Source organism: Acromyrmex echinatior, chromosome 10 (assembly GCF_024713525.1).
Source record: "Acromyrmex echinatior isolate Ae372 chromosome 10, ASM2471352v2, whole genome shotgun sequence".
Classification (NCBI taxonomy): domain Eukaryota; kingdom Metazoa; phylum Arthropoda; class Insecta; order Hymenoptera; family Formicidae; genus Acromyrmex; species Acromyrmex echinatior.
Genome location: NC_141861.1, coordinates 9,774,193 through 9,797,200, shown reverse-complemented (window position 1 = coordinate 9,797,200; position 23,008 = coordinate 9,774,193). Strand labels below are relative to the sequence as shown.

Genomic DNA, 23,008 nt, shown 5'->3' with positions numbered 1-23,008 from the left:
AATGAATGACGGCACTTTACACTTTCTCTATCGACATTAATAACTTTTATGTACATGTCTTATAATATCAAAAATAATTTTTGCCTCTTTCTTTTAATTTTAATTTTATTACTTGCGACTTGTTTTGTACCTTTCTTTTTATTATTTGTGACTCGATTTGTACTTTTCTTATTATTTTTATTTTTATTCCTGTCGTAATTTATTATTACATTTTGTATTTGCTAACAGAAACATGTTCGTCCTTATTCTACATACACAATCCAGAGGAATACATTGTTGTCAATTACAACTGTTGTAATTTTCAATTTATTTTGGAGCGAGATTTATAACTGATACTGCGTCCGAGAGCGAATTTTTAATTAATTTTTATATACTTTATCTATGTAACATTTCCATTGTTATTTTTGCGTCACAATGAAAATAATCCAACAGGGATCGAAACGTTTGTGTTGTTTACTTGCTGACGATCAAATTAAATTTCATGTTTTTAAATTCATGATATGTTTTATTTTATTTTTTAACTATTTAATACACATTTGTTAATTTATGATGATTATTTTAGGCTCGTAGCTCTTAGTTTTAGTAGCCCTTAGTCTTTTTATTTATTTTAATTGTTTCAATAATTAAATATGATTGATTGGAGATTATAACACATTGTTGATTACCGCTAAACTCACATCACGTTGAACCGATTTGGCAATAAAAATTTATACACAATATCGAACGTTTTTATCAGTTCTTTCCGAAATGGTAGATACTCAAACATTATCCAGTAAGAAATAAATCATCAAATTGATGTCGAATGAATATCGATACAACAATTTCAGCATTAATTTAACGTCAATTCGACGATCATGTGCTGGATAATTAACAATTTATTCATAAAGAATAAAATAGATTGTATGTTCCTTAAAATTATATATAAAAAGATGTGTATTAATTATAGAAAATATCATCTAAAAAATAAGCGAAAATTAAAAATTGTATTGTTTGGATGATTAAAAAGTATTCATATAATAGAGAAATTTAGCTTCTAAAATAAAAAATACATGCAAAGCTCGATTTATGTTAGAATAGAATGTATTCATTATATAAAATTGTTAATTAATGCTTATTTTCTACAAATAAGACTTTTCATAAAAAATTTTCTTGTACGAATACTTTTTGTTCTCTGTGTGTATGTTTAATGTGCTGTATCTTATTTCTTAGAGTTCTCAATGAAGGAAATGGAGCAACAAGTTTAATTATCTGATTATAACCATGCGATCCACATGCAAAATGCAAGTTCAATCCTTTTTCGATTGTTTCATCTGACCACTTGGAACCTTTTGTAGTACCATATACAATTGCTCTTTGTTGATCTTTATTAAGAATTGTATTGATTATTTCAGTATTTTCCTCTATATTTTTTTCTAAGTCATTAACTTTATTTTTTAGAATATCTCTTTCTTTTTCAGCCATTTTTAATTTTTCTTTTAGTATTTCATATTCTTCTGGACTAGATAAATTCTCTGTAGACAATATTTGGTTTGCAGTAATTTCATATTCTTCTGGACTAAGTAAATTCTCCGTAGACAATGTTTGGTTTGCAGTACATTCTGATGATATATGTATGTCTAGATTAGAATTTGATCTGTAATTTTCGTCTTCAGAGAATGTGTCCAATGTATTTATATCAATGGGTTTTTTCATTACAACACAATGTGCAGTATGGACATACTTCTTACGTGACCCAAACGTAATAGATTTTCTTTTTTTGGAAAGTAAACAATAATTATGTTCTTGTAATTCATTTGAATACTGCTCTCTTTTGCAGCTTTTGTTTTCTTGCTTCTCAGAATTTTCTGTAGCAGTATATGAATGATCACTTCTTAATTTTGCCTTTTTATGAGGAAGAAATTCAATTGATTCATTACATCGCTGTTTTGATTGAATTTCTGCAAAAGTTTTCTTTTTCATAGGTTGTTGACATTTACAAAACAAACTTGGTATGGCACCTTTCCTTATAAGTTTTTTGCTACCAACGCGGAATAATTCTGATGAATGGAAATGAACCTAAAAAATAAGAGGTATACGTTAAAGAAAAAAATATCTGTCCCACTAACTATCATTAACATAACATCAATATGTTGGAATTTTTCACGTAACTACGTAATCATTACATACTCGTATTATATTTAATTTAGTATATTGATATTGAGAGTGAGAAATTATAACATTGATGTTATTTTTGTTACTTTTTACGGGAGTTATACATTATAAATATATTTGTATGCTTTGATACCAACCTCACACAATAAAGCTGATTTTGAAGGTTTCCAGTCAGGAATTCCGGCAGCATCAATCCATTTTTGTCTCAAGTTTGGATCTTGGGCAAATGTTGTGCAACAATATCCGTCTTTATTAGAGTTCGTGCATTTAGGAGCACTGCATCCGGCAGGCATTTTGTGATATGCACAAATCCTGATATCTGAAATGTAAAAATTCATAGTTTTACTTTATGTATATATGTACAATAGAAGAAGATACATCCAAAATTATTAATATGTCACTTACAAAGACCTTATCAATTGAGAAGGAAATTGTAGCACAAGGTGACAATAGCGAACTACTTTTGCAATTACTAACCTAAACGGCATACCACCACCATGGCTTTACGGAGCTTGATACCAGGTCCAATCAGAGGAGATCGAGTCACATGATGCAATTTGCCACTCTCTCCCTGTGAGACTCTCTAGTGGGTAGATGATCGCAAAAGCAGTATGCCTGTCACCTTGTGCTGTAATTTCTTTCTCAATTGGTTTTTGTAAGCGATACATATTATTAATCTTGGAAGTATATATATCTTCTTTTACTATATGTATATACATGGAATAAAACTATAAATTTTTACATTTTTGATAGGATTGTACATTACAAAACAGGCACTGTCAGGCACCTGTCAGGTGCAGTGCTCCCAGATGCACCAACTCTAATAAAGAAGGATATGGCTGCATAAACTTTACTCAAGATCCAAACTTGAGACAAAAATGGATTGATGCTGTCGGAATTTCTAATTGAAAATCTTCAAAATCAGCTGTACTGTGTGAAGCCAGTATCGAAGTGTGCATATAAGTGTTTTATAAACTCCTGTAAACACCAACAAAAATAACATCAATATTATCTATAATTTCTCATTCAATATATTAAATTCAATATAATGCGAGTGTATGTAATGATTACGTAGTTGCGTGAAAAATTCTAACATATTGATGTTACGTTAATGATAGTTGGTGGGATAAATATTTTTCTCTAACGTATACTTCTTATTTTTTAGGTTCATTTCCATTCATCAGAAGAACGCTGATTGGTTGCTTCTATGACACATTCTCAATTCCGCAGTCGTTTTCCGCACCGTGTGATTTCACCCTAAGTACGCACATTAAAACCGCCGTACATACACAAAATAACGTAAATATATGTTTAAATAAACATAAAAATCGATTAAATCGTGAAATACTCAATACATTTTATTGCTATTAAGTAAAATATGTATTTCATAATTCGAGATATTTGCATTTTATTTTTATACTAAAATTAAATCATTGTACAATGGCTTTAATATGCATCAGAGCTTCCAGTCGAATTCATGATGCTTATTACACGAAAGAGAATGTTTTTGGCACAGTTTATTTATGAAAAAAAAGCTATCGAAAATAATTATCGATGCGACAGATCTAAATTAAAAGCTATCAAAAGTAAAAAGATTGATGTGACAAAATAAATTTGGAGGTTTGCTTGGTTATGAAAATTGCACCTCCTCCTCAAGGAAACTCATAACTTCCCTTGAGAAAAGGAAATTAATAAGGTTTCTTATTTGGTCAAGGAAAGTTTATGAAACGTGAAATGAGAAACAAGGAATCTTCATTCCTCAAGGAAGGACTCCTCTTTGAATGTACTTCTAACTAAATTAAATGAAAAAGAAGAAACTCATTGCGATTTCCCTAAATCAAATAATTGCGAGCCTTTGTCAGAGATTGTACAACAAATATTTTATAGAATGTGGATATGTAATTGTTTTCATATTGAAGAATTTCATCAAATATGAAGATTGTTATCTGAAATGGCAAAATAATTACGACTTGATGTTTACACTATTCTCTTTATTTGCCTTTGTAGCTATTTCAGATATTAGAGCTTAAATAAGAGTTAAGAAGTGTTTGATATTCTTGAAAGGATAGAAAAAAATTATACGAAAAGCCAAGTTCAAATTATTACTCTCAAGTCTCTGACAGTTTAGTGTCTTATTTTCATACTGCTTTGAAATATCTCCCTTTAAGCACTTGTTATTATGTTAGGGACAAATTAATCTCGATTTGTATCAATCCACGTAAAATAATTATCGATAACTCTGAGTGCTACAGAAAAAATAAATAAGAACATATCATCAACTTTTGGAAGTAAGACTATGGGAACAGGAATATTGGCTGATAAATTCAAACAGAAAAATTGTGCACAAAAATACTGATTGAAGATAAAGTTATTTTTGAGATTAAAACAAAACTATCATTTCGTAGGTATTATAGTTATTTTGTAATATCACATTTTTATGTATGTTAAATTTAAAATGACAAATGATCTCAATTCTTGATTGTTTGCAGTGTTTTTTATTTTTATTTTATTTGTTTAAAGTTATTCTATGTTATTATTGATGCTCATTTTATGTGATTGAATTATCAGTATTTTTCTTGTTATATAATAGATGTGACAATTTATAATATATAAATGTTGTGTAATATATCTTAAAAATTTATGTTGAATAAATATTTTATATTTTTCTTGATTAATGACATATATATTTTTTATAATGTTTATAATTAATCTTTTATGTTTCTTACGATTAAAAAATCGAACACAATTATTTTGTCACAAATTTTATTTTCATTATCAAACCGCTTTAATGTTGGCTGCGTTCAACAGACTCAACAGTTGAGTGAGCGCTTGCTGTTATTGGTGTATTCTTTTAGATTATTCAATCAGTATTTTAGATCTGGAAGAATACATCAATAGCAGCGAGCGCTTACTCAACTGTTGAGTTCGCTGAAAGCAGCCATTAAAAACATATACATATTCAAACTTTCACTTTTGAAATCTTAAGTAGATGTAATCATTAATTAATTCTATATAAGTAATATGTATATCATGATCAGAAGTAATATTAAAAACTTTATCTCTTAACCTTGATGAAAATTTTTTTCAGAATTTTTCATATAATTTTTCAGAATTTCTATAAATTTTATAACTTTCTAACATTTTTTTATAAATTGGAACATTTCTCAAAAAATCTACATCTTTTCTCAAAAAATTTTTCATATATGTTAATTATGAAATATCGTAAGATTTCCAAGATTTTTTGTAAGTACAATTTCTGATGAAATGTTGTAAAATCTAAAAAATTTGAAAATATTTTTTAAAAATTATGGGATGAGAAATTTCGAAGTATTTCAGAATTTATTTATATGGAAAATTCTAAGAGAAGATATAAACTTTCCGAATATTTTTGAGTATTTCTGAAATATTCCAATTTGTATAAAAATTTTGAGAAAAAATTTCACCAGCGAGGCATTACGCACAATAGAAGGAATAAGCAATTAGGGATAAAGAATAAATGATTTTAATCAGAACTCAGCATCGGATGTATCTCGGTCGAAAACGCCAGAAATAAACTATTAAATTTTTTGATAAGTTTTGGAACGCAATATGACAAAAGCTAGCCCTCTGCCCGAATAATCGTGAACTACATAGCTAGCTCGTGGCCGTCCCATACTTGTCGAGGAGAAGTTACGTTTCTCTCCTTCGTTACGTTTATTTCTAGTAAAAATGTATGACGATTATAACGAGGTACGCATCCACATTTGCTTATTTTTCATTTCACAACGTCAAAATCTCAGAGTATTCTCAATTCTAGCTTTTATTCGTGTTTAATCTAATTTAATGTACACACGTTTCTCTTCAGTATGACGCCTACGACGACTACGGGCCGCCAGACGTGCACGATCAGTATGATCGACCAAGCTACCGGCAAGTGCCCGAAGTGGTGCGCAATTTCTTGGTATTCCTGCGCAATTGTATCAACGAGGGCATGATCTTTGAGATCCAGAACTTGTACGAGAACTCGTTCCCTAAGATCTCGGAACAGCTATTTGATAAGTCACCATGGCCAGACGCCTCGACGATTGCCCACATTGTTGACAATGATGCAGTATTTCTTACTCTCTACAAGGAGCTTTATTATCGTCACATATATGCGCGTATGCAGGGTCCTACACTGGAGCAGCGTCTTAACTCCTTTTACAATTACTGTGATCTTTTCAATTATATTCTGCATCCTGACACTCCAGTACAACTGGAATTACCCGATCAATGGCTGTGGGAACTTATTGATGAATTCGTCTACCAGTTTCAGTCTTTTGCTCAGTATCGTGCCAATCTGTCCAATAAGACACCAGATGAGATCGAGAATCTAAATGCGCATAATAAAATCTGGGATGTTCTGTGTGTATTAAATGTCTTGCATTATCTGGTTGACAAGTCAAAGATAAAGAGTCAGTTGGAAGTATATGCGAGTGGTGGTGATCCAGATTCTGTAGCTGGTGCCTTTGGCAGGCATTCCTTGTATAAGATGCTTGGCTACTTCTCGCTCGTCGGTCTTCTGAGACTGCATTCTCTATTAGGTGATTATTATCAGGCCATCAAGGTCTTGGAAAATGTAGAGCTCTACAAGAAAAGTGCGTATTCCCATGTACCTGGTTGTCAAATTTCGACAGCATATTATGTGGGTTTTGCATACATGATGATGCGCCGTTACGCAGATGCAATCAGAACGTTCTCTGGTATTCTGTTGTACATTCAACGTACAAAGCAATTATTTGCCACCCGTAGCTACCAGAACGATCAGATCAACAAGCAGACCGAACAAATGTATCATCTGCTCGCCATATGTCTGGTTCTACATCCACAATGTATAGATGAGGGCCTGCAGCAGGCTCTGCGGGATAAGAATTACCACGAAAAAATGTACAAGATGCAGTATGGCGATCTTACTGAATTTGAAAATTGTTTTGTGTTTGCATGTCCCAAATTTCTATCCCTTACACCACCGAATCCAGATAATCCTAATGAAGACTATGTTCGTGAAGCCATCAAACATCAAACCCAAGTATTCATGGATGAAGTGATCCAACAAAAAATGTTGCCGACTATTCGTTCGTATTTGAAACTCTATACGACATTGCCGCTAAGTAAATTGGCCACATTTATGGGAAATAATACTAGATCCGATATTGAGGGATGGGATCTCGACAAGGAAGTCAATGCATTAACAATTCATTTATTATGCTTCAAGCACAAGATGAAAAATATTGTTTGGACAAAAGGCACATCAGGATTAGACGGAAAATTCCAATCCGGTTCTGAGGTAATTATTTTATTTGTATTTTCATTTTACTTGTATTTCAAAAATATAATTTATAAAACTTATCTAAATATCTAGTGTTCTCATACATTTTGTTTTTTTCAATGACTCATTTTCCTTATAAATAAAATATATAATAAGTTATATTTTGAAAAAATTTGATTTTTGCTTACCACAGATCAAAACACAGTTAACTTACATTTAATTTATTCTCCATTATTACCATTTAAGTTGATTATTGAAATGATAAAAATAGATGCATATTAAAATATTCACGATTCGATAAATTTATTGTATAGTATACTCAAGAAGTAGGATGACATTACTGTTACATCACTATTCTTAGATGACTGAATTCTGTTAACATTTTACATGCAAGCATTGATAAGGATCTGAAATAGAATTGAAACGTCTGCGATTATAATTATGTTAATTTAAATAAACCAATCTTCACATTGTCATCCTGTTGGCTTGAATAGACATTATTTGATTATATTGATTTATCTCAATCGAGCTTTAATACTTAGTTTATCAATTACATTGTTAAGATATTCACGAAAATCGTTTCTTTTTCTTTCAGTTGGATTTCTACATCGATCATGACATGATTCACATCGCTGATACGAAGGTAGCGCATCGTTATGGAGACTTTTTTATTCGCAAAATATTGAAGTTTGAAGAATTGAATCGCAAGTTGCATCATATAAAAATCTAACTGTATATTATTATGCAATTATTAAACATCTATTAAACATCTTGACAGTACGTTCGCAAAAGAGGAATAAAATTTTCAAAAATAAATATTTATTTCTATTAAACACTTGTCACAAATATTCCAGAGATCATTAAATAAAGTGTATATAATTAATGTTTAATAGTATATTGTAATGCGTAATGTACAAAAATCTACATTTATTCATTTATGATTTTTTTATATACACATATGAGCAAATAAAATTATTTTTAATGCTAAACATGCAATAAAAAATATAATATACTTGTGAAAGATCAACTTTTGTGAATACATAATACATTTCCATTAACTATAGTTATTTTTAATGTAACTTTTTATATATCTAACTTTTTACAGATGCCAATATACCTGTATTTATACATTTAATAAATTTAATTGCTAAAGAGAAAGAAAAATCATCGTAAAGAAAATAGCAATATTACATATATTTTATATCCAACAAGCAACAAAATGTGTTAAGACATTATATATACATAATTTTGTAATTAAACATAAATAACATATCAAAACTCTAAAATATCGATAAATTGATTGCAATTTATAGCAATGTTAAAATTCAGTAAAACCGTTGTGTATAAAAATATATATAGGTTTCTCTTGAGTATTAGTCAACAGTGATGTTTTTTTGTATCGATGCAGTTTTATTCCCTCCCTCTTGTAACATTCTACATGCTGCGGCTAAGATATTTGGTTTCATTGATGCGCTCGGCACTTTTAGACTGTGCAGATAATGGAAAAATCGATTGCCTCTTTTGTAATTTGTACTCGAGCGAGATTCTTCTGCGCGGCATATCGTTCGCGCAGTCGGAAGATAATCTAACGCCATGATTCGTCGATCTAAACACGTGGATGTGACATGCGATAGCGCTAAATCCACTCCTTGTTTTAATTGCTTCCTCAGAATAATGTTACTTTGATTTTGCACATGCTTGTTTGCATCAAAGTTTTTATACAGTATTTGGCTGTTTATAAAATCCGCTATATCCGCATTCAAATCGTGTAAGGCGGAATAGAAAGACAGATTTTCAGCTAAGGATAAATTAGGTTGCGTTTTCTCCTCTGACATGTCTAATGTCATATCTTCGACATCAATTAAAGACGACATTAGAGATAAACTGTCCAAATCTTCCGCTAAATTGTTCAATATGTATGTATCATTAGAGTTTTTTGTATTTGTAGTTTTCTTTGTCTTGTGTCTCTTGTTTAGCTTAATCGCAGGTTTGTATAAATAGCGTTGCACGTCCTGCCAAAGTAACGACTTTACAATCATTGATTGTTGTGATAATATCGGTAGACCTGACAATAGTAAATATTGCAACTGGAGCAATGCCTGTCTTAAGTCGCCTTCTTGCAGTAATTTCTAAACAATGAAATAAATTTATTTGCTTGATTCAATAATAAAAGAGTACAGAAGATTGTATAACTTGTGCAACTTCAATAGAATAGTTGAATTTTAAACATTATGATCTTTACATATAATTTTCAAATTTTTCTTTTCATAAAAAAAACTTCTTTAGAATAAATTTTATATCATAATTTAAAGATCACTTACCCTTAAACAATTAGGCGGAATTCTGTAACCTGTCTCTGCAAGCGCAATTAATTCCAGTAAGGTAGACACTCTGTTACCACTCACTTTATGAAAGTAAACTTTGTTTTGTTGTGGTGCCATTTTGTTCAAATGAGGACACGTATTCCTACATGTCATAACAATTGGTCGTTTGGTGTTCGATGCTAATTGATACGCGGCAGAAACAAATCCTTCATCCTCTTCAAAAACAAGATCAATATCTTCCAAAAAAATTAACGAATTTTGCGATATCTTTGAGGTTTCATCTTCATTTGTAATTCGTTCGAATAGAGATTTATGTTTACTTTTTTTAATTCTATGCGACTTTGTGGCTTCCTCTAATTCTTTTAAGATTCTCTTTCCAGTCCGTTTGGAAGATGCATTCACTTCAATTACGCTGTAAAAGCAAAACTTTAATTTACTTTGAATAAGCTAACGTGTAAAGGCGAGACTTTAATTTACTTTGAATAAGAAATAATGTGTTTGAATTTATTTTAGTTTTAATTTATTAATTTAAAGATTATTTTGCATATATTAGGTGTTGGAATTAATTCGTAGCGTTTTACAAGTGATGGGAAGTACTTTCATTAAAAACGCTACGAATTAATTCCAACACCTAATACTTTCTTTGAGTCATGATTACCAACCTGTAGCCAAGTTCCTCTGCTATCGCATATACGCTTGCGCTTTTTCCACTACCATGTGGCCCTAATAAGACAGCAATTTGATTATTTTCAATGTTGAACGAGGAACTGCAATCTGAGGAATAAAACTCATCACCACTACTGTCATCGTTCTCCTTTGTTAAAGATGTTCTCCAGCCACTCAACCAATCTTTTAGCTTATTCGCACCTTCTTCATTTCCAACTATTTCTTGCGCGCTCATCGGTTTATATTTGTACATCCATGCGCAATTGTGCGATTGCTTTTCCTCGGACTCAACATTCTCTATTAACATTCTCTTTCGTTCATGCGCTCGCGTTTTTCTACCTTCTGGAGATGGCGATTTCTTTTTCAAATCCCCCTTAATTGTTGATATAGTCTCCCACATTTTTCGAACATCTGGATAAAGCTTCTCGATTTCTGATAACACTTGCTCCACATTTTCTTTCATGGATTCTTTAATCGTTTTAATCATTTTTGATGCTTCCCTACAATTAGTAATATATTTATAATTACTAATCTCTATCGAAGGCAAATATTGTTTCTCGATTTTCATTGAAAATTTGTGTTCTATTTCAGATCTGATCGAGTCTGATTCATCTTCTAATTGTGTAATATGACTGATAGCAGGAAATGGTAATACAGGTATGCCATTATTTACTTTATGGTCTGTATTTTTTGTGTTTTCTACATCGATTATATCCGATTGTAGGAATAAACGTTTTGCTGCTGTGACTGCTGGATCCATTTTATGTCGTTTAATGAATAAAGGTGCCAGTTTTTCATTCGGTTTTCTTTTCAGAATATTCTCATTGCTGATATTGCATTCGGAATCATCAATTATTATAACTGTTTCACTCATTTCATTAATCTTCTGTTCTTTCTTATTAATTCTGTTTGATTTTTTAAAATCAGTATTTCCATTACGAGCATCTTTAATAATGTTTGAAATGTTGCTATCTTTTACAATTAATTCTTTTCTTTCCTTATTTCGCTCTTTCATTTTAAGATGTTGATTCTTCATATAGACTTCATCATTATCTATATTTACGGACTTTCCAGATTTACTCGAAGCACTAAACTTTGATTTGCTTCTTGGTGAAAACAATTCGTCATCGGTATCTGCAAGTAAAATTATAAATGTTAATTTTACAAATGTTATTAAAGCTAGATACTCGTTTGAAAGAGTATTAAAATCAGCGATCAAAGTGTGAAAAAACAATCATTGCCATCAACCAATAGATATTGGGAGACTCAATTATGTTTTACATCATATATATATATATATATATATATATATATATATATATATATAAATATACATGTATATAATGATAATTGTACTACGTTACCATATAAAGAATCGTTATCTTCAGAAGAATGTAATTTTATGCGCAAGGACCAACGAGGTTTTTCTCGTTTCTGCTTATCTTGTTTGATTGGCTGTAGAGAAAATAAATTTTCAGACTCTATGACATGAATATCATCCATTGTAGAAAGATCTAACTCTGACTTCAGACATTTCTTATTAAAATATTTCTCATTTGATTTCAGCTTCCTCATAGGTTCAATATCAGAGTTATCAGTCCTATGTACATCTGCTTTTACAGTAAAAGTAGACACACATTTTTCATCCTTATTTGTCAATCCCAAGGGTGACTTGCTATATGATAAAAAAATCAGTAATGAAATTTAACAATATAAATTATATTATATAAAATTATACAGATAAAAATATAAATTTAGATCTTACCTAAAATAATTTAGCAAGTTTCCAGATTGTTTGTTAGTTTTTATGGATAATTCAAAGCTGTTATCCTTTTCAAGTATGTTGCTTTTATTCTCGCCCTTAAAGAACCTTATACGATTTTCAATATTCTTTTCTATTTTCTCACCCTCTTCCATTTCAGCTATTTTTTTTCTTGAATATCCTTTTTTATCAGCCAAAGCTATGAGCTTCTCTTTGCACTTAGATCTGAATTCTTTTGATTTCTCTTTATTCTCACTGTCTTCTATGGGTTGCTGTGGTGGTGATTTATATTGTATTGGTTTACTGCGACTCATCAGAACCTGAAAAGCATTTGATTCTTTCCGTTGAGAATCAATTTCATCATGAAATTCTATATTTGATTCAGTTTCATCTTTAGAATTAATATTGTCATTAAGAGAACCGTTTAAATTCATAACAATCTGATTATTTAATTTTTGTTCTTGCGAGATATTCCTTGTTTCTTCAGACTGATTTCGGTTTATTTCCACAGTGGATTTTGAACGCTTAAAAATAAGAAAAATTCAACTATAGCGATTATCAATAGTGACATCAACTGTAATTCTTATTAAAATAAAAAATACCTTCTTAAGATGACGTTTTATGCTTGATTCGGTTAAACCTGATTTTGGCGTTCCATCTTGCAAAGTTCTTTCACCATTATTTATCTCACCATTGAATGGACTGGGCGTTTTGTCGATTAGATCGTTCTTATTCTCGATGTCGTATATTCTGCTTGAAGAACCATTGCTGGATATCCGGATCCTCATACGTTTGTGTTTATTTGTCGCGATATCTTCTTGTTCTTGATCCTCCTCTTTTACATTGCTTAGATCAGTATCAATCTCCTTATCAATGATATTCTTGCCATTGGCAAAATATTGCTTGATATCTTTCATACTTTGACATTAATATCCTTTTTCTACTTTATTTGCAATCTCTCGATCCCTTAAGAACGTAGTACATCGATTTTCCCTTCTTCGATTTCCTCAAAATTTCTCGAAAAGCAATAGAAACATTTCAATGATCAAAAACTAACGGATGTTGAGAACGAAATAACCTGGAATGGACATCAGTGACGAACGTATCAAGTATGCACTCTGTCGAAGACTTCTTCGTTAATGATAAACGATTAAACTCGTGAAAATTACTTTCGCGTTGCAATTTCGAATAAAATATTTATTTTGCTCGTCTTTGGGTCACAAAGCGTAACACGATGACATCAATGGCATGTTGCATGACATGATCACGGATTCCCGCCTTTTTAATAAGAGCTTCGAGAACTCTTTTTATCAACATTATGTTCCAAAACTCATTGAAATTCCATAGTTTATATTTATTCCGATAGAGGACTATCTTTTGTCCATTGCGTTCGAAAACTTAGGCTCTGCGCACAATGTAGAAAATATTGTATTAGAAATAGAAATAAATATTAACATTTCAACTTCGTAAAGAAATCTAGGTAACTGGTATCTGATAGGTAAATATTTTAAGATAATTTAGTTTATAAAAATCAATGAAATTAAGCTTATTCGACGCGTTTTTTTACATGAAACAAAAGAATCTAGCAAAAAAAGTGTCGCTTTATCCTGTGATTCGAGATATTGAGCGTTAAAGTTGATGACTATTGAGATTGGAAAATCTGTCATACTGGCGCGTTTGAATTTCTGCAAATAAACTAAAAAATTGATTGGTTGACAGATATCCTCACTATTTTCAACCCATTGCGCATCCGCGGAAATGGTTCACCTTATGTACCTCCGGTACATCATTATTTGTACTTTATCGTAGTTTGTTTAATATAATATAATATTGACTATATAATAATACTGATAGTTGTCGTTACGCAGCTTTTTCACTATATAAAATATCTGCGCAACAACATCAACAATTGTCGGTAGGCGTATAAAGTCAGTTACAGAATAGGGACAAATTTTCGTGACTATCAGTGAGGTCTGAAGGACCCAGAGATAATTAAAGAACGATGACGTTACCGACAATTAATAAAAATTTATAATTATTAACATAAATGTTTCGGTAATACACTATTAAATTCGTGACTTTTTTTATTATATAAATACTGTATAAATAAATATGTACACATACTTTTAATGCTATAATATCTTATATATTGTTGACAAATTAGAATTTTTTCACTGCAATTATCATCTCTATTGACAATCAAACTTGGATGATACTATTAAAATCACAGTTTTTAATAAAAATTGAATATTATTAAGTTTCAAACATATGTATGTACATGTCTACGAAACATAAATCATGAAATTAGTATTGTATTTACTAGTTTCTTATTCAGGTCTGAAAATCGATTCTGTATTGTAAGAAATTCACTAAATATACACACAACAGAGATACCAACAGTGTCAGAGCGAAAGTCTATTAACTCAGAGAAGAGAACAGGCTTGGAATCGAGATCGATCCTCCAGATTTGAATAAGAAATTAGTAAATACAATACTAATCTGAGACGAGGGGCGCCCTGATATTTTTGTCTGTTGTCGTCAATTGTTTACAGTATCTTGAAATGAGGTGAAAATTATAAAAGTGAGCGAATTTACTAGAATACTGATTATTTCATTGGTCAGTATCTAGTAAATTTGCTCGCTTTTGTAATTTTCATCTTGTTTGAAGATACAGGGATTGATTCTGTATCTTGAAATGAGGTGAAAATTAAAAAAGTGAGCGAATTTATAAGAATACTGATAATTTCATTAGTTAACACCTAGTAAATTTGCTTACTTTTGTAATTTTCACCTTGTTTGAAGATACAGAATCGATTTCCTAAAGTCCCCTATTCTTGAAAAGAAACATATACAAAAGTCTAGAGAAATGCTACAGTATACGTTATTTACAATAATATAGTATTTCCCTAGACTTTCGTACGTTTCTTTTCAAGAATACAGCCCTGGTTACTTTGACTTAAAACTCTATCTCGTTTTAAAACTGAAAAAAAAAAAACAGGAACAAAAAGTTTTAAGCCTCGCTTAAAATTAAAGTAACGTTGATGTAATCGGACCTTAATGATTTAAATTTTAACAGGCACGCGAATTTCGCCGACCGTCTTTAATATCTCGTCGGTGTCGTCAGTGAACGCGCCCATTGATTTTTAAACCTTTGATTATCCACCATGTGATCATTCACGATTCTTATTGATTCTCCGCGCGAATCAGCTATTTTGTCGTGTTCCGTTCGAAATGTTGATGCTGATATTCCTATTATTCCCGCTGATTCTTCTTATTGTGCGTAAATTCTACCTGAACAAATTCAAATCCGGCAATAATGTTTGCGTGCTGGTACTTGGTGATATTGGCAGAAGTCCGCGAATGCAATATCATGCGATTTCCTTCGCCCGAGAAGGTTTTACCGTGGATGTTGTAGGTTATCCCGGCTCATCACCGATCAAGGAGATCAGTGAAAATGCGCACGTACAAATCCATTATCTGCGACCGCCTCCTGAGTTACGAAATAGTACGAATTGGATATTATTATTATCTTTTTACAGATTCCTCATGATCCTTTTTATATAATTTATATTTTGATCTCTCAACATTTTTGTATTTGTTTATAGATTTCGATAAAAATTGCACTCTTGTTATTATTTCAGAATTACCACGTTTTTTTTGTTACATAATAAAAGTGATATGGCAAACGGCTGATCTTTTATGGTTGTTACTTCGTAAACGCCTATCAGATTCAGTAATAACACAGAATCCACCTGCAATACCAACCATTCCAATATGCTGGTTTTATTGTGTTTTAACTGAAGCACAATTTACCATTGATTGGCATAATTATGCCCATTCAATCATGGCATTGAGCTTAGGAGAAAATCATATCTTAGTTAAATTATCAAAAAATATCGAGTCAATGTTTGGTTGCAGAGCAAAGAATAATTTCTGTGTCAGCAAAGCAATGAAGGAAGATTTGGAAAAGAAATGGACTATCCAGTAAGTGTTAGTTGTTACATTTATATTACATTTTAATAACAAATGGTTTACTTAATGAGCTTTTTTTATTACAGAGCAAAGATTTTATATGATAGACCAACAGATAAATTTCATCCAATAACTTTAACAGAGAAGAATGAGTTTTTGCAAGAATTAGAAACATATGGTATATATATACCGCCCAAAAGATCAGGTTTTATTGTATCCAGTACTAGTTGGACTGAAGATGAAGATTTTTCAATTTTGCTAAACGCATTACAAGGTATATATTCTAATAAGGATAGATTTAGTAATCTTATGATAATTTAAAAGGATTACATTTGTAATATTTTTTTATAGAATATGAGAATGCATGTGAAAATGGCAAGTTAAACTTGCCAGATTTGGTTTGCGTAATAACAGGTAAAGGACCATTAAAGGATTTTTATATGGCAATCATTGATTTAAAAAAATGGAAACATGTTAAAATAAAGACACCATGGCTCAAGAATGAGGAATACCCCAAAATATTAGGTATAACATGTCCATATTTTTGCATATTGTTGCTAATTAAAAATGAAAATTATTTTTTTATTAATATTTTATTAAAAACTTCTATAATATTTTGACTTCATCTGTATCAGTATAAATTTTAATATATGTGAACTTTTTTTATCTTTTAAAATTTTTTAATTATAGTGATTTTAGGCAGAGTTGATATAATATAATCATTTATAAAATATTTTTATAGAATACTTCAAATACTTTTTATCTTTAAAATAGCTAGTGCAGACTTAGGTGTGTGTCTTCACACCTCATCCAGTGGACTGGATTTACCAATGAAAGTCGTCGACATGTTTGGCTGCCGTTTACCAGTTTGCGCATACAATTTTAATTGGTATTGTATTAGTATTGTCCTTCTAACTTTTCTTTTTTCCTCCTTGCTCTTCATATACCGATACGATCCTCATCCTTCCCTTATTTATTATTAATTCCGAGTATACTATACCCTCTTCCTCTTTTTGTATAAACTTTCTTCAAATTCATCAACTTTTCCTTTTTCCTATTATAAAATCTCTAGCCCTCCTCCTATTATTATAATACGATTAATGTAACATTACTATATACAGGATGTTTCAGAAATAAAGTAGGAGCCGCATTGGAGGCATAGAATAAGTCAAGAGGAACAAAAAAGTCCAATACTATTTTGAGATATTCGCTGTAATTTTCGAATCAAAAAAGAAAACTTATAAGCTAATGTATGGTGAAGCCGCGTCGCGTGAATCATTCGTAGCGCAGCTCGCGCCTCGCTTGACAGCGGCGGCGTTCGAAAACTACAGCGAATATCAAAATGATATCACACTTTTTTGTTCCCTTTGACCCATTCTACGCCTCCAATGTGGCTCCTACCTTATTTCTGAGACACCTTGTATAGAGTAGATCTGCTTACTAAGAGAATGCGTCTTATTTAGCTTGTCAGAGTTAGTAAAGCATAATGAGAATAGTTTGGTATTCGCTGACGAAAAGGAGCTGGCTGAACAATTGAAGATGTGGTTTCAAGATTTCCCCAATAACAAGATCCAACAACAATTACGTGAAAAGTTTCAAGAGAACATGTTTACATCTCAGCAGAATTGTAATGAGTGGCACAGTAATTGGAAGCTCAATGTATTGCCTTATTTTCAAAAGTGACTTTGATTATAATGTTCCATTATATTTTCATAAACTGAGAGTGACATTTATTATATTAATATGTAAGAATATTTTATTATGTTTTATAATATATAATAAAGTATAAGATTTTAATTTGTAAAAATATGGACTAACGTTACAAAGTTAATGATTTTCTTGGCATCATGCTCATTATTGTATCTTCGATATCTTTAAGTTTCTCAGAGAAATAAGAAGTTCCAATCTTGATTGCAATAACACTTATACCGGTAGGTATACAACATGCTTGACCAAGTTGCTCCTTCTTACATATATAAATATAAGGTATTTCTTTTGTCTCTGCTAATTTTGTCAAACGTGTGAGAAAATCCAATGGTTCCATCAAATGCGTTACATTTTCGGCAAGTACAATAAATTTCACTAAATTTTGTTTCATCGAACTTATCACATCTATCAGTCCGATGATAAGCATACTTCTCTCTGCATAATACATTTGTCGAATCAATGTTAATAATTCGTTACATAATTTCTTTGTTACAGTGAGGTCAGCAATACATTTACATTCTTCAGACTATACAAAAATAAGTAAGAATTAGTGTAAATACTTAAATTATAAGCACGGAAGCGTTATTTTTGCATAACGTTGCATAAGAGAACCAGCTAATCAAAGTTTTTCATTTTATATCCTGCTTGATTGAATCTCTTATGCCTTATACAAATTTTTATTCCCAGCTTTATGGTACGATTTACTTGACGCTGCAATTCATTGAAAAAAACAAAACAAAATTAAAAAAAAAACATTTTACAAATTGATCAATCAGACAATACTTCAAAGTATTTGTAGTGTTAAGTAGATCACGCTCTTAAATGTATGATAATTGTTTATTTTAAATTAAAATGTTAATATTAACTTTTAAAAAACTTGAGTAAATTAGTTGTACACTGAAGAGCAAAAATAGGGTCCTATTTTAGAATAGATAAATGTAGATAATTGTTATCTGCGAATTATGATAGGTAGGATGACTTATATACATCAATCTGCTCCAAAAAAGGACCTCATTTTTTCTTAGCATACCAATTTAGTTTCTTGGTATAACAACAATTTAATGATTCAAGCATTCAATTATTTTTAAAGTTTCTTTTTTTGTAATATGTTATGAAAACAAACTTGTTTTGTTTGGACTTTTTATTAATGCTTTAAGTTTATCTTGTATACAAAAAAATTCCATATGTAAAAGAGATTGAATATAGATTTTTTTTTATAAATATAGGACAATGAAATTGTTTCATACATGTCAAATATTGGATGCATTCAGCGAATACATCAAGTGAGCGTTCAATAATTATTGCTTGTGATTGGAGTAAACCTTTTGATTCATAATCTAAAAGAATATACATATATAATAGCAATAAGCGCTCATTCAAATATTCGCTAAATACACCAATTTGAGTAGCAATAAACAATTATATTATGTGTTACTAATAATGAGGTATTAAAAATAACAAAGAGATAGATATCATTTAGATTAAAAGCCTCTCAATCTCTTGTTGTATGGCTTTGATTTGTGGTTTTAATTGCGAGCCTTCATTGACCAATACTGAACAGGCTACTACTGGTCTTGAAACACCACAAGCTCGTCCTAAGGCCTGCTTGCTCCGCACGAAAACATAGGGTACATTCTTGTCTTCGCACAATAGTGGCAAGTGGAGCAGAATTTCCAGTGGTTGGGTATCTGCAGCCATCACTATAAACTCAGACAGGCCACGATTCAATGACTTTGTAGCCTCGTTTGCTCCCTTCTTCAGTTGACCATAGCTCAATGCCTGCTGTACCAAATTCAATATCTTTATGGTCAGCGATGCATCTGCCAGTGGATACGCCTTTGGTGATACTTCATCCATCTGAAAAAGAAATCCAAAAATCAATATGACGTATTTGGAGCATCTTGATAAAGAGAAAAGTTTACTAATCTATCTCACTGACATGCATGGACATATACAAACTTTTTTCGGAATAATACTAAGACTGACGCTAGATTTTTGAAGCAGAAGTCTATATAGCTAATATTGGGATATTTTCCAGAAAGGATATTATGTAACACGGTGAACCACTTAATCTTTGTTTAACGTTGATAACAAGGATATAATGATACACTATACCTTACTAGAAAATGTCCTCAAATATACAAACAACTCGCGATACATCCACGTGGGAAAACTAACCACAAACAACAGTTGTGCGTATCGCGATAAATAGTGACAAATATTGTGTCAAACACTACTCACCGTATAATCGCCAATGGAGCTTTTTCTGTTCTTTTTTAATTCTTCTTTATGATTACGTATTACTTTTAAAACACAGTATTGCACTTTACTTTTTCTTTCGCCTTTTTCCTAGATTTCATAAGCTTCCTCGGAGCAAAGTCTGTCCTCTAAAGGAGTACCTTGACTGTTCTTTCTATCGCTTTTCTCTTAAACAGTCAACGACTTCAGTTATATGCAATTCAAGTTTCTCGATTACTGTATATTATTGTATATTTCTCAAAAATTATTCACAACTACGCACTGCCGCGCAAGTCTTAAAACAGAAGACCGCGGAACCGCGGAGGATGAATCACCGGCAAACGGAAAGCACAAACGTCCACATGATCTAGCGTAAAGTGCATGAACTAAGCTAAACTATGACGAGATACTATTAAAGAGCGTCAATCCTGAGGAAATTTTCGGCGGTATAAAAAGGGCCTGAAGGTAATTGAACGCTGACATTATCGACAATTGATATAAATTTGTTATTATTAGCATAAATATTTGGCTCATGCATTATTAAATTCATGATTTTTTATTATATATTCCATATAAATGTTCCATAAATAAATGTGCATACTTGTAAAGCTATAATATCTTATATTGCAGAAAAATTACAATTTTTCTTTGCAGTTATCATCTCTGTTGATAATCAAACTTTGACGATAACACTGAAATCACAATTTTAAAGAAAAATCGAGTATTATTGAGTTCTAAATACATAAATACGTCTACTAAACTAATAATAAATCATAAAATTAATACAATACTATCAGTTTTTAACTCTTAATCACTTCAATATTCTCAAGGACGCGAACTCCCGTAAGGATATCGGTCTTTAATATAGTATCTCGGTGGCTAAAAACCGACAATAAGCAAAAACTTCTACAAAATTACATTTTTATACGGCTGATCGATTTCGCCGAAGAGATACTATAATATTAAAGACTGTCAGCGCTTATGGAAATTCGCGTGCCTGTTAAAATTTGAATTATTAAGAGCAAAAAATCTAATAATACAATATTAATTTCACGATTTATTAGTTTTGTAGACTTGTATATATGTTTAAAACTTAATATAATACTCGATTTTGATCAATAGAGATAGTTGCAGAGATAGAGAAAATATTATAATTTTTTAGCAATATATAAAATATTATAGCATTAAAAGTATGGATACTTATACAGCATTTATAATAACTCACAGCACAGAAAATAGAAGCAATATTGCTGCAATGTTGCAATATTACAGATTGTAATGTAACATTGTAGAGATGTAAATTAACAATATGCCTGCAAAATTTCAGTAATATGCCTGTAATATTCCAGAAACGTTGCAAAACTGTAATTCTTTAATTGTTACAATAATAATATAAAAATATAATTTTTTCTAATATTTATATAGTCTTTTAGTTTATCAGCCGTTTTTGATATAATAATTAATGTAATCCATTTTTATATATTTTTTTTTATTTTATATTCGAATTGTTTAGCAGAAAAAAAATTATTGGGAGAGGGGGGGGCTAGCTTAATATTAAGTTAGTCCCCCAATACAAAAAATAAATAATTATTGTGTAAACAAAAAAAAATAAAAAGAGTTTGTTTTTTAATATTATTTAAGGATCTAGTTGTCGAATTAGGTGCTCGTTTCGTTTGATAAAAATTCGAATAGTCATGTTTACCCTTAAGTCATTTAAAATTGCAAAATTAAGTACTCTGACTATGCAAAATAATTCTTTGCTTTATGCGCTACTATTTCCAAGCATTTTTTATTTTTGCGCTGCAACCCTTAAGGCATTTCCCTCTTGGAGCGAAAGTGTTGGACACTTTATGACAGCGAACTTCTAAAATAATGATAAAATAATGATTGGAATACGATGATTCAAGAAATCAACCAAAAAAACTTCCATCTCTATGTCCACAAATCTCTATGTTAAACATCATGTTAAAATCGGAGAGATGAAGAAAATATGTACAAAGTACATGTCAGTCTTGAAAATAATCTCCATCTTTTGATACAATTTTGCCATCTCTCAGATAACTGGCGAATCCCTGCTCGAAAGAACAATGGTGATTTTAATTCAATAAATTCGATTATGGGATCTTTGATCTCTTCGGGTGTTTAAAAATGCGTACTACCGAGATGGTGCTGTAGAAGATAAAAGAGATGGAAATCTGTACGGGCCATATCTGGAGAATAAGCCGCTATGATGAATTTCCCAACCTAAAATATAGATTAATTCTTTGGTTGCATCGTTGAATGGAGTCGTGCGTTATCGTGCAGCAGTATCACCTGACAAGTTCCCTAACCGATATAGAGTTTTCGTTCGATTTCGTCACTTAAATGCATTATTGTTGGTAACGCTCAGACATTATATTGGTTCATCTAAAAAGTATCCGCGGTTTTTTGTCACTAGATGTGTGTTGATCGTCATATATCTAGTGACAAAGTACCGCTTTGTCACTTTTAGATAACCCAATAGTTTTTTCCAGGTTTTTAGCAATTCTCTAGTGAGAAATGATAATCGAATCGACGTCAAATCGATGTCGATTCATTGTTATTTCCCACTGAGTCAAAATATGTAGTACATCTTTCATATCCCACCAAATGCATACTTTTTTTCCGAGTGAATATTCGGTTTTGCAATTGACATTGATGGTTCTCCAGGATAAATGATTTTTTTTCTTTTAGGGTTCTCGTATAGGACCCACTTCTCATTACTAGTTACAATTTTAAACAGAAAATCCTTCTGCTTAAATCTTGATAACAGGCAAACTGCTGTCGTAGCGTCTCGCTTTATTTTCTGTGCCAAGCATGCGGGACCCAACAACTAACCTTCTGTATTCTTTCCAACTTCTGCAATCGATGAGAAATCGCTTG

At 31.1% G+C, this 23,008-nt stretch overlaps 5 protein-coding genes and 1 long non-coding RNA gene across 9 annotated transcripts; 3 read left to right on the top strand and 3 right to left on the bottom strand.

The window, feature by feature from the left end:
• Window positions 1–298: 298 nt before the first annotated feature.
• Window positions 299–3,032, bottom strand: LOC105152593 (uncharacterized). 3 transcript variants are annotated; one of them, XM_011066975.2, is made up of 3 exons: window positions 2,894–3,032; window positions 2,289–2,470; window positions 299–2,055 (listed from the first exon to the last, which is right to left on the bottom strand). In XM_011066975.2, the coding sequence occupies exons 2-3, from the start codon at window positions 2,442–2,444 to the stop codon at window positions 1,135–1,137; spliced, it is 1,077 nt and encodes a 358-aa protein (XP_011065277.1). In that variant the 5' UTR covers window positions 2,445–2,470; window positions 2,894–3,032; the 3' UTR covers window positions 299–1,134. The 3 variants fall into 3 exon arrangements, with proteins under 3 accessions (XP_011065277.1, XP_011065268.1, XP_011065286.1); XM_011066966.2 differs by lacking the exon at window positions 2,894–3,032 and adding an exon at window positions 2,629–2,770; XM_011066984.2 differs by lacking the exon at window positions 2,894–3,032 and adding an exon at window positions 2,557–2,698.
• On the top strand, window positions 2,688–2,978 carry LOC105152586 (uncharacterized). The gene is made up of 2 exons (XR_846968.2): window positions 2,688–2,806; window positions 2,905–2,978. It is a non-coding gene; the product is annotated as an uncharacterized LOC105152586 (long non-coding RNA).
• Window positions 3,033–5,748: 2,716 nt separating the features above from the next.
• Window positions 5,749–8,465, top strand: eIF3l (eukaryotic translation initiation factor 3 subunit L). The gene is made up of 3 exons (XM_011066997.2): window positions 5,749–5,880; window positions 5,996–7,456; window positions 8,034–8,465. Exons 1-3 carry the CDS (start codon window positions 5,860–5,862, stop codon window positions 8,166–8,168), a joined length of 1,617 nt encoding a protein of 538 aa, XP_011065299.1. The 5' UTR covers window positions 5,749–5,859; the 3' UTR covers window positions 8,169–8,465.
• On the bottom strand, window positions 8,351–13,709 carry elg1 (enhanced level of genomic instability 1). Its single transcript, XM_087410361.1, has 6 exons — window positions 12,793–13,709; window positions 12,194–12,714; window positions 11,793–12,103; window positions 10,425–11,562; window positions 9,760–10,174; window positions 8,351–9,567 (listed from the first exon to the last, which is right to left on the bottom strand). The coding sequence occupies exons 1-6, from the start codon at window positions 13,105–13,107 to the stop codon at window positions 8,812–8,814; spliced, it is 3,456 nt and encodes a 1,151-aa protein (XP_087266487.1). The 5' UTR covers window positions 13,108–13,709; the 3' UTR covers window positions 8,351–8,811.
• A 1,386-nt stretch (window positions 13,710–15,095) lies between these two features.
• On the top strand, window positions 15,096–17,969 carry LOC105152616 (ALG1, chitobiosyldiphosphodolichol beta-mannosyltransferase). 2 transcript variants are annotated; one of them, XM_011067020.2, is made up of 6 exons: window positions 15,096–15,695; window positions 15,832–16,174; window positions 16,249–16,436; window positions 16,514–16,687; window positions 16,937–17,051; window positions 17,681–17,917. In XM_011067020.2, the coding sequence occupies exons 1-6, from the start codon at window positions 15,422–15,424 to the stop codon at window positions 17,697–17,699; spliced, it is 1,113 nt and encodes a 370-aa protein (XP_011065322.1). In that variant the 5' UTR covers window positions 15,096–15,421; the 3' UTR covers window positions 17,700–17,917. The 2 variants fall into 2 exon arrangements, with proteins under 2 accessions (XP_011065322.1, XP_011065311.1); XM_011067009.2 differs by having other exon boundaries at window positions 15,100–15,695; window positions 17,626–17,969.
• A 1,023-nt stretch (window positions 17,970–18,992) lies between these two features.
• On the bottom strand, window positions 18,993–20,512 carry hoip (NHP2-like protein 1 hoip). Its single transcript, XM_011067032.2, has 2 exons — window positions 20,111–20,512; window positions 18,993–19,726 (listed from the first exon to the last, which is right to left on the bottom strand). Exon 2 carries the CDS (start codon window positions 19,724–19,726, stop codon window positions 19,346–19,348), a length of 381 nt encoding a protein of 126 aa, XP_011065334.1. The 5' UTR covers window positions 20,111–20,512; the 3' UTR covers window positions 18,993–19,345.
• Between the last annotated feature and the right edge of the window lie 2,496 nt (window positions 20,513–23,008).